Source organism: Eptatretus burgeri, chromosome 3 (genome assembly GCF_056783735.1).
Source record: "Eptatretus burgeri isolate ZD-2024b chromosome 3, Ebu_testis_v1, whole genome shotgun sequence".
NCBI classification, from domain to species: domain Eukaryota; kingdom Metazoa; phylum Chordata; class Myxini; order Myxiniformes; family Myxinidae; genus Eptatretus; species Eptatretus burgeri.
Window position 1 is genome coordinate 138,628,001 of NC_140963.1, and position 15,521 is coordinate 138,643,521.

At 44.8% G+C, this 15,521-nt stretch overlaps 1 protein-coding gene across 2 annotated transcripts in view; it reads right to left on the reverse strand.

Moving 5' to 3' along the window:
- Nucleotides 1-15,521, reverse strand: part of LOC147031112 (NF-kappa-B inhibitor delta-like) — a 34,268-nt gene that overhangs the window by 15,096 nt on the left and 3,651 nt on the right. For both annotated transcript variants that reach the window (XM_085875845.1, XM_085875844.1), the window contains 5 exons: nt 9,671-9,897; nt 9,198-9,231; nt 6,963-7,057; nt 5,614-6,026; nt 1,288-1,393 (listed from right to left, as the gene is read on the reverse strand). In XM_085875845.1, coding sequence (XP_085731971.1) covers nt 1,288-1,393; nt 5,614-6,026; nt 6,963-7,057; nt 9,198-9,231; nt 9,671-9,897 — 875 coding nt within the window. The remainder of the gene's footprint in view (nt 1-1,287; nt 1,394-5,613; nt 6,027-6,962; nt 7,058-9,197; nt 9,232-9,670; nt 9,898-15,521) is intronic.

The following is a 15,521-nucleotide window of genomic DNA, read 5'->3' on the forward strand; positions in this document are numbered from 1 at the left end:
CCAACCCCATTCTAAAACATCGACTACTTGTTACTCACAAGACCACCCTCACAGGACAACCATTCTATACATTAACGACTGTGCGTTAAATACCCCAACTTGGCTCCATTACTAACCTTCCTCCTCTCCACTCCTAAGCTATGGCCACTGGTCCTATTGTCGAAAGAAAATGGCGTTTAAATATATTCTGCGGAAAGGTAAAATGACAAGCAAATAAACAGAACCAGAGATATCGAAGTATTTCGCAAGTGGACGAATGATCTTGATTTGCAAACCGGTTCTACCAATGGTTTATTAGATCCACCCCGATGCCTCGGAATGTAACCGCTCGGGGCCAAGGGGGCATTTTTTGTTCCTTGATAGAGATCTCACACAAGCTCCACACCCAAAACCAGACCGTCGAACCTGCACGCGAGGTCAGGCACTTAGAAGAGTTTCGAATCAAGAGTGGCGAACACCTGTGCACCTTTGAACGTTTCACCAACTTTTCTCACCGAGAACACCATTATGAGATGCTCTTGAGAGCAACATCAGGGTGTTGTAATTTTCTTGAACGGGCACAAAACAGCAGGTTTATCGTTCTAATCCAGAACCCTTCTCCAGTGTTTTACACTTTTTTTTTTTTTAAGTCAAGTGAAGACATCGAGAGCATTCGTGTTTTAAAACGCAAGCTCAAGACTAGCAATGAGTTGACCAGCTTTGCTTCCGCCATTTTATGCTCCACATGAAACGCGTCGGCCATTTCAACCGCCTCGTTTGTCATATCAACTGACAAGGGAGCTGGAGACATGGTGGTGGTGCGTACGGAGAGGTTTTATTGCTATACGACAAAAGCTACGAGGGATTGCGCCGGCTTGATGGGCCTCATGGCCTCCTCCTGCATCGAAGTTCCTTGTGTGACACGAGAGCCTGGATGACTCGGTTGTTGATGACACTGGTTCACGTGAGTTTCGTATCTTTTATCCAAGTTTGATTGGCGACAAACCTGCAGGGCTTCCTCTTCACTTGCATTACCTCCCAGAAAATTGTTCCAAAGAACGTGCCGGGTTGCGAGATATTTTGGCCGTTGTGGACCTAATCACGTGACGGCTTATCAGGTAAAAATCGTGCATTTTGAGACTTGGTTAAAAGGCTTTCATGAGCTTAACCTAAAAATAGACAAATTTAGCATGAAAAATGAGAAAATACAATAAAACAATGCATTAAATATAATATTGTACAAATTCAGTTGACTCTGTATGTATGTAACTTTAGAAGAATGGAAGGAAAAGAAAAAAAAACACTTACACTTCCGCTGTTATCCCTCTGGTTGAGGAGATTACGAGAAGCGTAGCGGCGAGCAAGGACGTAAGCATACGCCCTTTGACCTCCGGAAACGATTACATGAAGCAGCCTAAACGCGGTGAAGAGTCAGAGTGGAACACAAGATGATATGGGGTTAGATGTGCTCACCAACATCACGAGATTAAGCAACCAAATCATTGTTACCCGTTCAAAGGATTTGTTGAATCAAAAGCTGGAAATTTACCCAGAAATCCAAACTTCACGAACAACATAGTGGCACCAAGTCACGCAGGTAAGCTTAATGCCCCGTCGAAGGAGAGCGTGTGCAGAATGACATTTAATTTGATGACAAGTGTGCAGTTCAACCGACGATCAACTGCGCTGCTCGAATGAACCGGCTGTCGTGCCAACAAAAAGTTCATGAACACAACATTAAACGCCATTGGCAAACTGTCACAAAGAGGACGCACGACAGAAGTTCACGTTTGATTCGCAATTTTCCATCGCAACGCTCGTGGTCCGCACGCACACCACACATCGTGAAACCATCGATGGTTTCGGGAAGATAAACAAGGACCAGACGTAGAAATGACAGTCATTTCAAACCGTGAGCTGAGACAACAAATTGAAAGAGAGCGAAAACTTTATGGTATTCTGAGCATGAACAATGAGGAAATTCCAACTAGTCACGCACGGCCTGGTCCAAAGTCAACTTTTGCTCAACGATGATTACGGGAACAAAAGTGGTGTCCTCAATCCGGGTCGGGCAGGCCTTTTTGTTTGTTATGAATAATCGAATGCAGGGAACATCGATGACGTCCAGGGACGAAAACACAATGAACGTTCAAGTCAACTACGTGCGAGAGAACAGGACACGTCGTTTGATTGAACGGGACAAATTTCATCCGATATGCGAGCCATATTGGGATGAAAGTTGGTGAAACCCATCCTGCAAATACTGCTTACAAGAGAAAAGGTACACGTTGCAAGTGTGGGCCTCGTGTACAACAAATATGGATAGACAGTGGGGAATAGTGATGGTGGACATAATTAACCGTATTATTATTGATGTCCTCGTCGCCAACGACGACGTGGTAACATGGTTCGAATTTGCATAAGCAGCCAATTCCACTCGCAAATCCGACATCGACAAAACTGCTACGCTCAGGTTGTAAACGAAGAGATGAAAATGAGGAAGCCAGGAGATGAGAATCATCAAATCGCAGAAAACTGTGCGGGAAATAAGGAAGTCCAAAAAGCAGAACACAATGCTGGTAAAATATCGGTTTTCAAGAAACAAAGACTCGACCTTGAAATGCATTCGACATCACAGAGCCAAATACAAGGTTAGGTCTTTATGCATGAGTTGCTTTGTAGCAATCATCAACAGGTAGTGAAGGATGCCGAGGCAGCTTTATAGTCGAGGCGATTTCTCATCGCGTCTCGTAAGATGCAATTTTGAGCTACTTGTGACAGAATGGCACCGTAGATGTGTTGATGAGACTCAATTACCCTCGATAGAGCCATGAACCTCATCAGAGATTGATCGAATTTGGTTTGACGAGATGCAAACCATTTCTGGAACCTTTGTCCCTCCCCTCATTGAGCAGGCCAAGCTTATTTGAACTTGGTTTAGGTTGTGCAAGTTCTCAAGATGCGCAGACATTTCTTCTGAGCCTTGTGAAAAAGTTTCCACGGCTGCTTGGTGGACTGTGCCGTATCTGCAAGTTTCCACGATTCGAGGAGTGGAAAACAGGATGGAGCGCTGCAAGTGGAAAGAACTATTGCTGGTTGAAGGCAAGTGAGCAAGTAAATGAGGAAACGGTTCTGACCATGTTCGACTTTGTCACCCTTGGTTTACAGTGATGATGGCCGTGCTGGATTGGTGGAGAAAAAAAAAAAACACGAGCATGAAGGCTGCTCGTAATGAGACCCAAAAGAGATTTTAGCATTTTGAAAGGAATGGAACCGATGCTCAAATAGCAAAGGCGGTCCAAGAAAAAGGAAACACGAGCTCCGATGGATGGTTACGACAGAATCATTCGTTTCATGCGAGGGGAAAAAGTGAAAAATTCTGAATCATAACCCCCGGGAAGACTGTGGACCACCCGCAATATAAATGAGGTCATTGCGGTGGAAAAAGTGAGGCCATCGGAACACAGTCTGGGAGCGGGTGTGAGGTGGGTGGTTGTTGAGGTTGTGATAAGGGTTAATATTTGAGGATTGAATGGTTAATGAAGCTTGGATTTATTTTAAAAAATTTAAATGTACAATGTCAAGGCACATATAAGAGCTAACATTTAGAATGTAAAACAAGGGGAGCAGGAGACAAGAGGGGTTGGAAAGGGAAGCACAAAACAGTGGGGAACAGAGACACGAGAATATCTGTGGAAGGAAGAGGGATGGGGTGGGGTAGACACGGTAAACAAGATGGATACCACAGGGACTTTCAGGACCTTACAGGACAGGGACTTTCAGGAAGGAAAGCAGGAAATATGAAGGAGGTGGGTTTGGGGTGGATCAACGGGGGTGGAAAAGATCATGGTTTTGTATGGGGGAAGATTAGAGATGGTGGTGAACAGCTGTCTTGAAGGCCTGGAAGGAAGAGTGGGATTGAAGAGAGGGTGAGTTTGTTTCAAAGGTGAGAAAAAGAGAGGAATGAAAGATTGAAGGTGAGCAGTGATTCGTGATTTTGGTAGTTTTACCAGAAGGGGGTTGCTGGCAGACGTTGAGCACCCTGCAGAAATATGGAGGGGGGTGGGTGGGGGTAGATCGCAGACAGAAAGCCAGAGAGGATACGGTAGAAGACAGAAAAACCACCGACCTACCTGTGGTGAATAAGTGAGAGACCCAAAGACTCAGCCTCATCGATGGAGATGCCAATGATCTTAAATGTGTTGGTGTCCACAGAGTGAAGCCGAGAAAGGTGGGAAGCAGGAGCACCAGCCCAGAGGGGAGAGCAGTACTCCATCAGGCTGCGAACAAAAGCTTTGTCCGTGGTCAGGAGCTCAGGTGTGCCAATGAAAGGCTTTGCACGACGGAGGATTCCCAGTCAGCGACTGGCTTTGGAGGCCATCTTGGAAGTGTGGCTTTCCCAGGAAAGATCATGGCAGATAGTGAGACCCAGAAGCTTGAATGAAAGGACTTCTTCAAGAGGATTGTTGAGAAAGTAGATTGGGGGTGGGGGTGGTTTCCAGACGGTTATTTTGGAGAGACATAGTGAGAGTGTGAGATTTGTCAGGATTGAAAGACATGTTCCAAGTGTTGGAGCAGCTTGTGATTTTATCCAGATCTGCAGAGTGAAGAAGCTGCTGCTTGCCGATCTGAGTGTGGAGAGATGGTACGCCAGAGGGTGCAGTCACCAGTGAAGAGATAAAGAGGATTTTCCAGAGGGTCCGAGAGATCATTGATGAAAACCAGAAAAAGAACAGAACCCAGAACACTGTCTGCCTTGAGGAACTCCAGCCTGGACAAGAAGAGGGGATGAGAGAATTCCATTGCCAAACATTGGCTGTGATGGGAGAGGAAATCTGTGAGCCATGAGTGGAGATTGCTTTGGATACTAGATTGCTTATTATGAAACTACCCTAGCCTCACTGAATGCGTCAGTTAAATAATAAGCAAGGCAATGTTACAATCTCGCATCCAGGCCACACACAATGAGGAAACAATTCCACAACAATGCGTTGCAGCACCTGCAGGAACCACAAAGACATGAAAAGGAGACAGGTAGGATACGGTGCAAAATATCAGGTGCAAGTTAAGGGAAGCTTGGCCACATTGGCAGGTTAGTGATGATGAATTGCCTTATCAAATTCAACAACAGGTAAATGATTGACTTAATTTTCGCCCAGGGAAGGTTCTGTATGCTGTAACGCGCATGTCGAAAGGTTTCCCTCGAGGCGTGGAAATGCAAAAGGTGAAGGCAGCTGGAATACTTCAAGCGCACCAACTCACAAAGCTCAGGCCAAACCAAGGTCAAACCACTAGTAACAAGGTAATCAGGTAAATAATGATTTGACTTGTGTAGAATCATGACATTACCCATGATTATGTTTTGACCAAAAGTGGAATGAAGGGGGGGTGGAGCTGGGAGGGAGGGTTCGTGGAATGGGTGGGAACAATGTGCAGGGAACATCATGGAGATGAAGAATGGAGGGAGGATGCGTAAATATATATATATATATATATATATATATATATATATATATATATATATATATATATATATATATATATATATAATTTCACCCCTGTACACCAAGTTATTTCCCCGTTACTTAAAAACAAAACAAAAACAAACAAACAGTAAAATATGACAAAACTTACGTGTCACCATCACCGTCCTTCATGAAGAGCTGCTCTCCATCAATCCGATCCAGCTGTTTCTCCACATGTTGCACACGATGGACAATGACAGGAGCACTGGGTGGTGGGATCATGCCCCAAACCTCTCCCAGGTTCCCTGACATGGCCCGAGTGGGGTTGGACTGAGCAAACTGCTCGGGCCATGGGTCTTGCTGGGCGTTTGGGAATCCAATGATACAAGACGATGACATCTCATGGGGAACATCATGCTTTGTATATGAAAATGAAACTTGGCTTTCGCTCAGCATGGACCTGGGCGTCGACTTAGTGCAAGGAGGCGATACGAAGTCGGAACAAGCAGAATGGGGCTGGTGTTCAATGATGAGGTTGATCACATCTTCAGGTATCTGTTCGCTCGGCTCCCAGGATTGACCCTGGAGAGAACACGAGTTTTCACCAATCATCTCGTTAGGCAAAACAAACGCGAATGGAAAAGGAAAAGGAAAAAGTCTGTGTTTCTATTTTTCAACAAACAAACCTATCATGATGGTGAGCAGCACTTTATTTGTGAGTGTAAACGGTTTTCTCAGCTCCGCAAACACCTCTTCAAAAGCTAAGAATACCGTCCCGGATCTCTTTTGTGGAACTGTTGTAATTTGTTCCCTGCACTGCTAATCATATCACGAATCTGTTCCCAAATCTTCTTCTCCGTACTAACTTGGTCCTGCTGCATCGATCCCGAGTTTATGTTTGTCTCGTCTTAGCTACGCCGCATATTTACAAGTCATAAGCCGAACACAATATGTCCTTCCTGCTTTCATCTCTTCTTGGTATCCTCACCTCACACTTGTATTTTCATCCTTATACTACCATCTCGTGTCACCCTCATTCTGAGCCACAACCTTTACCAATCCAATTAACCACACCTAAACCCAACCCTCCAATAAACTGGTTACTGTATTTTTTCTCCTCTCTCTCCTCTTTTCCTGTTCATTCATTCCCTTGCTTATTGTATCCACCTGTTGCCCTCCAGCTCAACTGTCAGTGAATTGTCTTCATCTCCTTGCTCTTCCATAAGCTGATATGTTGTATACAAAAAATAATCGTTTCCCAAGCAGATCCAGCGGTAGTCAGCATAAATATAACTGCACACACAGAAATGAACCCTCGGACCTCGCCTTCATCAAAGGCCTCAACGTGTGCTCCAACCAAAGGCACAATTTTCTATACTCATCAAGTCTTCTCTGCAGAAACCAAAAATAAACTCCTGCTTCACAAACTCTCACTCCTCCCTCTACTCCACCCAACCCAAAGTATTGTTTAAGTTATAAAGGTTGCTTTGGCGTCCCTCACACTCTCCCATTGCTTACCTCCTTGGATTGACGTTTGCATGGAGGAATGTCTATGTGGCTGAGCATGTCAGTTTGCCGTTTCCCATTACACAAACGGCGTTGGTTTTCACTCTCTGTGAACAGTGGAGGTGGGTTATGGGGTGGACAAAAAAAACCGCATTCGGTTACAGAGAAAGTTAAGAAAGGTAAGGGAAAATGTGTGGTATGCAGTTAATAATCACCAGAGTTTGGGGTGAGTTGAGGAAAAGAGGCAATGCTCGAGAGGATTGGTGAACAGAAAGGGAGGGATTGCAGCTCAAGGGTGGTGGGCTCACTATTCTTCTGGCCTCAAAAAGGCTGCAATTTAAACTCGACTGAATTAAACGAGATACAAATTGAACTACAGGCTTCTGCTCTGGTGCTGCAAACCAAGACATTACAAGATACAGAGCAGATGTTAATCTCACTGTGTAGTTAAAAGGTTGAATGAGTGAAATGGTGAGACAGAGCAGCCAACCGGTGAGGCCGTGCTAGAGCCAACCGGTGAAGCTGCGCCAGAGCCAACCTGCACGGCCGTGCCGGAGCCAACCGGCGAGGCCGTGCCAGAGCCAACTCGGAAGTATGGTGGGCTGAGTCAAAACACCTGGTGCTATTTAACGGCACAATAGGGGCTCAAATTCAAGACAGTAAGGGCTTAATTGTTAAAGGCCCAGTCACACCTTGACGTTTTAGCCAGCAATGGCAACGTATTAAAATGTATGTAAAACGCTGGCTTACGTTGAACTTTTGATGTTTTTTTAAAAAATATTCGGACGTATTCATAACGACTTGGTCTTTTGCATAACGTATTCGTAACGGACACAGAACGTTTCGTTGTGTTAGAGATAACTTATACCAACGAATGCTGAACCTGTTGTCGGCCTTCACAACCTATGGCCAACGATAGTCTAACTTAGGCATAGCGCGATGCACGCATCGCCGACGATGACGCGACGTCGGTTAGGAAAAGGCTGCCGCACAACGATTCATATCAAATCATAACCGCCGCAAAAATGAAAGTGTCAACATCGCAGTCACACCTTGGCGATCTTGCCAGCGTATGCCGACCTCTGAAAAATGCGTCTAAAACGTTGGCGCACGTCGAATACGTTATGGGTCAGTTTAGTATGCGTGAATAGAACGCTAAAGTACGCTATCGTACGTCGTATTAAGTGGAGTACGTCTTGTAATTTTAAACATGTTGAAAATTTTACGACGTACTTGCCGTATGACACACGCTCCGCATGCGATGGGAATAAGTTGTACGCACGATATGCGATCGTTGACACACATCGACACACGTTACTTGAAAGGTACTCGTAAGTCGAAACACTCAAGGTAATGGTTAGCGTCAGTGTTCCAGACTCCCGGTTTTTTTTTTTCTTCGGGATGACGGTGTTCAGTGTACAGTGTGGTTATGATTTAAATCGTTGAGCGTCAGCCTATTAATTATATTATATTATAACCGCACGAGAAATGGAAGTGTCAAAATCACCATCATACTGAAGGAAGGAAGGAAGAAGGAAGAAAAAATAAAAAAAATATAAAAACCAGGGAGTCTGGAACACTGACGCTAACCATTACCTTGAGTGTTTCGACTTATGAGCACCTTACAAGTAACATGTGTCGATGGGTGTCACCGATCGCATAACGTGAGTACAACACGTTACTCATAGGTTAGAAATAAGTTTCGGGTACGCTAACCATTACCTCGACGTGTTTCGACTTGTGAATAACTCACAAGTAACGTGTGTCAACGATCGCGTGACGTGCCTACAACTTATGGCCAGCGTTATGCGGAACGTGTGAGTCATACGCTGGGATAAGCCTTAAAATTTCAAGCATGGAAAATTTGAGGACAACCGAAAAGTACAACGTTTAAAGCCAGCATACAACGACGTATGGCAGTGTTTTTCAGCGTGCTCTCAATGTTATCAAAACTTACCCATAACGTATTCGACGTGTACCAGCGTTTTAGACAAATTTTCCAAAAATCGGCATAAGCTGGCTAAAACGTCAAGGTGTGACTGAGCCTTAAGGTAGCAGCTGGCTGAAGATAACACCGCAGGCTTGTCAGTTAATGAGGTAAAAGGTTAACAAGGCAGTGAATTGATGAGATTGTGAGCTGGTCATTCTATGAGAAGATGAGTTTGAGAGTGGATGAGGTGATGACATTATCGGGAGAAGAAAGTTTTTCCCAGAATGTATATTTCAATCCCTATATGGAAACCTCACCTGGAAGGTCTTCAGTCGTTCTGTTTTGAAGGAGCTAAAGGAAAATAAGGAAATAAATGAATGATTACATTTATTTTATTCTCCACTTATCCAATTAAAAAAGGCAAGTATGACATTGAACCTTCTCTTTTTATTGCCTTGTCAGGGGTATTCATAATTTTGAGCCATTGAACAACCATGATGCATATTAAATAAGTCGATGTCTCGACATCCAGATTTGTCTGCATTGAGGAAGTCAGCTTTTTACTGGTATTTTATGTCTAATGCAGTAAGTCTGATGGAGACAGACACATACACACACCAAAGGGGAAACCGATCTTTGAGCATCGGCCACTTTGTGAAATTAAAATAAAAAGAAAATAAAGAGGAAAAACAAACAAATGGACGACAAATAAGCAGATGAGACGATGACCAACAGACAATGAAATGTCAGAGGGCAGACACAATTGGAGAAAGACAAACACAAAGAGCACCTGTTGTTTCTGTTGCCGTAATCTCAGCAGTTGTTCCTTGACTGGATTTTTAACTTTCACTCCGGGGTAGACCACGGAACCAGTCGGCCTGGTCGTCCCCGCAACTCTCTGCCCGACATCCCGTGGAGCCGCGGCCCCACGGTGCATCAAGCGTGGGGACGCAGGACTGCCGGGGAAGGGTGTGGATTGCACCAGCTTGCCCGGAGAGTTCAGTTCCAAAGAGAGGTCTGCGGGACAAGGGGACAATGCGAGGTGTTGGGGCAGAGAGGGGTGATTAGGGATTAAACATGTGTAGAAATTGAGGAGGTGCATGAGAACAGGCAAGGACAAAGGAAGAAACCTCATCAAGCCCAAATCAGTGCAGCATTCAAGCACACCATCATCTGCCTTACATTTCTCTCACACCATATTGCTTTTGACTAAGCAACATCACAATCATCAGTACGATAAAGGAGGCAGACATTTTGGGTGGGATTTGAACATGTGGATAAGTGGCTGGGAAGCAGTTACACGATGAAAATGAAGCTGTAAGGCAAGCTCAAAAGGAAAACATGGAAAATAAGAGACTCCTCCCACGTGATGACAGGGATCGGGTTGATGATAAAAGATGAGTCCAGGTAATGCTGCAAGTTATGATAAAGGAGAGGGTAAAATAAAATAAAAAAACACAGCAAGAGGTAGGCCGACAGAGAAAGACGAAAGAAATTCCATCTCTCGAAAAAGGCCTGGAATGTGGCTTTGTGGCCTGTCCTCCGCAAAGAGGAAATCGCTTCCTCTTCACATTTCCTTCGCCCATTTCTGGAAATTCCCATAAACCAATTCTTACTGCAAATGCCTCAGATTACCATCAATCTTTGTTCATTTGAACTATTGAGCCAGCTTTTCCAACCGTTGAGGAGAGTGTGGGGGGGGGGGGGAGGAAGGGTTTTTAATAATAATAATTAAAAAAAATTTTCAGGAGAAAAGGAGAAAAGGTTAGCACTCATCAACACCACAAAATAACCTCTTTGAAAAGGCTTTTCTGCACACATCATTGCAATCGATGATATTGGATGAAGTGTGCTGGTGGGAATAACACCACATTTTTACCTCCACCACCAAAGGTGGACGAAGGTTACGTTTTCATCCCTGTTGATAAGTTTGCAGATCGCCTCTGTTTGTTTGTGTATTTGTCTGTCCGCTCACCTCCAGCCCAAACCATTCAACCCATATTCTAAAATTTTCAGACATTAATGTCACCGACCCTGCGACAGTCCAACATTGAAGTTTCATAAAATTAGCTCCACCAAAAAAGGTCTACATCGGCCAAGTTGAGCCAAATTTTCTAAAATCCTCAAGTTTCATCTGATTGACTTGAAATTTGAAAAGGATTTGTACATCAGAAATCGAGTACAAGTAAAAATTAAAGCAAAAGCTGTCTTTTGTGACCAGTCGGTTTGGACCAACTGCATTATTTGGCCAAAATCTCATGTGAAGAGACTCGGTTGTCACACAAATCATTCACATGACAAGCTTTCAACAGTTATCAATGAAGAACTAGTCTTACTCCTGAAGGATAGTATCCATTTCAATGGTTACACAACAGGACAGGATGCGAGGTTAACATTCACATTTTCCACATCCACCCATTCTGTGAGAAATTTGTTCAAAATAACAAATAAAATAATTGCATAAGAAAGCCTTGGCCAATAAGAAAGTGCACTTGAACCTGGGTGTTTATTCTTCTTTTTATATACATGATCAATGCTAATGGAAGAGTGAGGCGAAGCTGAAGTGACATCATGAGTCAATGACATTTTCTTCAATCATGAAAACAACTCCTGCAATTCAAAATCAGAACCAAAGCGAAAATGTTAAAAAAATTAGAGGAAAAAAGAAGAGCATTTCACGATCATGTACCTCAATGCTCACGAGCAACCCTGGAACTCGAACCTGAGCGGAACGTGCTCGTGGTGGCGCAGTCTCCACATAAAATACATCGCGAACGGACCTCAACCTTGGTTTCTCCTCATGTTGGAAAACTTGAACAATCGGTGCCTTTGTGTGCAGATGAGTCACCTTGTTCAACTCGTCACAAAGAAACGAGCCTCAACCGCGTGGGTAACGAACGATGAGAAAAATAATTGAAGCAACGTTTCGGGTGAAAGCCCAGGTGGATGACGTGGTTCCGTGAACACAATTTGGCGGTACATTTCCAAAATGATCTTGTTCGAGCTATTATTTCCATTTCTTACTTTGTGTACGAATAATGTCATTGCAGACTACCTCTCTTTCTTGGACTAGTGTTGAAGGGTGGATCTTTTGGGTGGTGGACATTACCTATCGGGTTGAGGGGACGCAGGGCCGAAAGGAGATCATTTTAAACATGTCGCAGTGAAATAAATGGTAGTTTGACTATTTACAGGCAACATTTTCACAAATTGTTATTATTCGTTGCTTGGACATGGTGTCGTTTACGATGAGTAAAACATTTCATCGCAAGGCAAGTGCTCTGATGGGGACATCAACGAACCCCAAATTTGGACTTTTTATTGCTCTTGTGTGTGCTCCGAAAAGGAGGTCTGGTCATCGCGCCCTACCCCCTCAAATTGTAGAAAATCCTTTTAGCATTTAAAAGGATTGCTTTAGAAATCATTAGAAAGTCCCTACAAGCTTAAAACAAATGACATGTCAATGACATAACGAAGGACGGAACCCAGTACGATGACAGATGGAGACAGAAGTGTACCGGTACTTGAACATATATCACAGACATTCATAGACAATGGAGCAATTGACATGGCAGATGGGATTCAGTCAGCATCGTGAGGCAAGTGCTCAGATGGGGACATCAGCAACTCAAGAAAAAAAACCTTTGCCTTGAGTTGTTGGTTCACCAACAAGAAAAAAACAAAACAAAACTTAAAGTCACTCAAACATTTGGAACTCACAACCAGCCATGATCTTTCCTGAGGAAACAACATAATTAAGTTGGCCTCCAAAGGCAGTCGCCAACTGGGCATCCTCCATCAAACAAAGTCCTTCCTTGGCACACCTGAACTCCTATCTACCTACAAGGCCTTCATCCACAGCTTGATGGAGTACTGCTCTCCACTTCTGGGCTGGCTCCCCTGCCTCACATCTTGCTCAATTGACGTCGTGGACGCCAAGGCCTTCAAGATCGTTGGAATCTCTCACGAGGAAGCTGGGCCTATGGGCCGATCACTTCACCATCACCGACAGGTCGGTGGTCTCTGTCTTCCACTGCCTCCTTTCTGGTCTTGCACCCTCTGCTTTACTCGTGCTATGTCCCCTCCTCCAGTCCCACCAAAGTTTCACCAGGGTACACACATTCTGCCGATAAGCCCCTTCTGGTGAAAATCCCAAAATAAATACTTACTGCTCACCACCACTCATTTGTTACTTTTTTTTTTCCCTTCCCTTTCCCACCTATGGAACCAACTTCCACATTCTCTTCAATGCTGGTCTTTCACACAGGTCTTCAAGACAGTTATTCATCACACTCTCAGATCATCTCCAATCCAAAACCATGATCTTTTCTATCCCCCGTTAACCCTCTCCAAGCCGACCTCTTTTCATATCTGCAGTTTTTCCTTCGTAAGAGTTTGTTGTTAAATCCATCTTGTTCACCTCAAGGAAACACAAGGAAATTAGACACAGGTGGAGGCTATTCAGACAGTTGTTGTTCATCACAGGTGGAGGCCATTCACAGGTGTGATGTGGTTCATCACACATCACAGGTGGAGGCTATTCATCGTGCCTGCGCCACATCAACACCACACTAATGCATCAACACAAGATCAAAATAAGAAAACGCAAAGTGTATTTTGTACACCGCTCCTTCCCAATTGTATATCCGGGTTGAGCCATGACGTCATCGCTGGGCTCCGAAGAGAGTACTTCGTTTTCCTGTTTGTTTGTCCGGGCGATATCTCAGCCATCCTTTGAGCTTGGAAGCTGAGCTGAGAGATTTGGGGACAAAAGTGAAGATGTGCTTTGGCAAAAAAAAATTTTTTTTCATGAATCAATTAATTACTTAATTATTATTGATTTAATAATTACTTATTTATTTTATTTCTCATCCTGGCAATATCTCAGGGATATTTTGAGCAAGGAAGCTAATATTTGGACATAAAAGTGACCAAGTTATTTAGCCATCAAGGGTATTTTTGATTGATTACTTAATTTTTCGATTAATTCCATATTTTTCAAAAAGTTACAGATTCGGATGAAACAGTAGTGGTTTAGGTATGCTGTTCAGCAATCGAGAAATTAATTATTTTATGATTATTATTTACTTATTTTAATGATGTAATTAATTATTGTACACTGCTCCCTCCCAATTTCGATCCCTGTTCTGCAAGGCGGCATCGCCGGGCGAAGGCACCACGGCGATGTCCAACACTGGAGGATTTGTTATTTATTTATTTGATATGGGGGCGATGCACTTTGGATGTACCACTACTTGTTTTTTTAAGTAAGTGTTGTTTGTGGCTTTTTGTCGTTTTTGTATTTCTTTTTTTGCCAGGGGAGGGGGCATGGGCCCTGTTTTTCCTCCCTGAGCCATCATTCTTCCTGACATCCCTTAAGTCTCACTCAAAATTGTCACACACTTTCCCCCTTCCTGCCCCCCGTTCCTTTTGTTCTGTTACATCCTGATCCGTTCTTTGTCCTACTTTCTCCACAAGCCTCGGCAATGTCTGCAAAATAATATTTAAGAAAAACCCTGTCTACCCATATCCACAACTGAGTCCTGGCATTTAACAACCACAAAATATTACATGCGACAAGTCGTCAACCAGATGTGCCAAATAAACTGGGCAGCACAGGCAACGATCCCAAGTTAGACACGAGGTTTGAAAGAAAGATAAAATCGGAGAGCTGTGGGAACGCAATTTTGCTCTTGGAGCACACAAGGCCTGACTCTGCTGAGTTAGTGAGGGTACCGAGCCAAATGTGTGAGCCGAGTTAGTGAGGGAACCGAGCCAACGTGCGAGCCGAGTTAGTGAGGGCACCGAGCCAACATGCGAGCCGAGTTAGTGAGGGCACCGAGCCAACATGCGAGCCGAGTTAGTGAGGGCACCGAGCCAACATGCGAGCCGAGTTAGTGAGGGCACCGAGCCAACATGCGAGCCGAGTTAGTGAGGGCACCGAGCCAACATGCGAGCCGAGTTAGTGATGGCACCGTGCCAACCTTTGAGCAGAGTTAGTGATGGCACCGAGCCAACCAGTGAGCCGAGTGAGTGAGGGCACCGAGCCAACATGCGAGCCGAGTTAGTGAGGGCACCGAGCCAACATGCGAGCCGAGTTAGTGATGGCACTGAGCCAACCTGTGAGCGGAGTTAGTGAGGGCACCGAGCCAACCAGTGAGCCGAGTTAGTGAGGGCACCGAGCCAACCTGTGAGCCGAGTTAGTGAGGGTACCGAGCCAACCAGTGAGCCGAGTGAGTGAGGGCACCGAGCCAACATGCGAGCCGAGTTAGTGAGGGCACCGAGCCAACATGCGAGCCGAGTTAGTGAGGGCACCGAGCCAACATGCGAGCCGAGTTAGTGAGGGCACCGAGCCAACATGCGAGCCGAGTTAGTGATGGCACCGTGCCAACCTTTGAGCAGAGTTAGTGATGGCACCGAGCCAACCAGTGAGCCGAGTGAGTGAGGGCACCGAGCCAACATGCGAGCCGAGTTAGTGAGGGCACCGAGCCAACATGCGAGCCGAGTTAGTGATGGCACTGAGCCAACCTGTGAGCGGAGTTAGTGAGGGCACCGAGCCAACCAGTGAGCCGAGTTAGTGAGGGCACCGAGCCAACCTGTGAGCCGAGTTAGTGAGGGTACCGAGCCAACCAGTGAGCCGA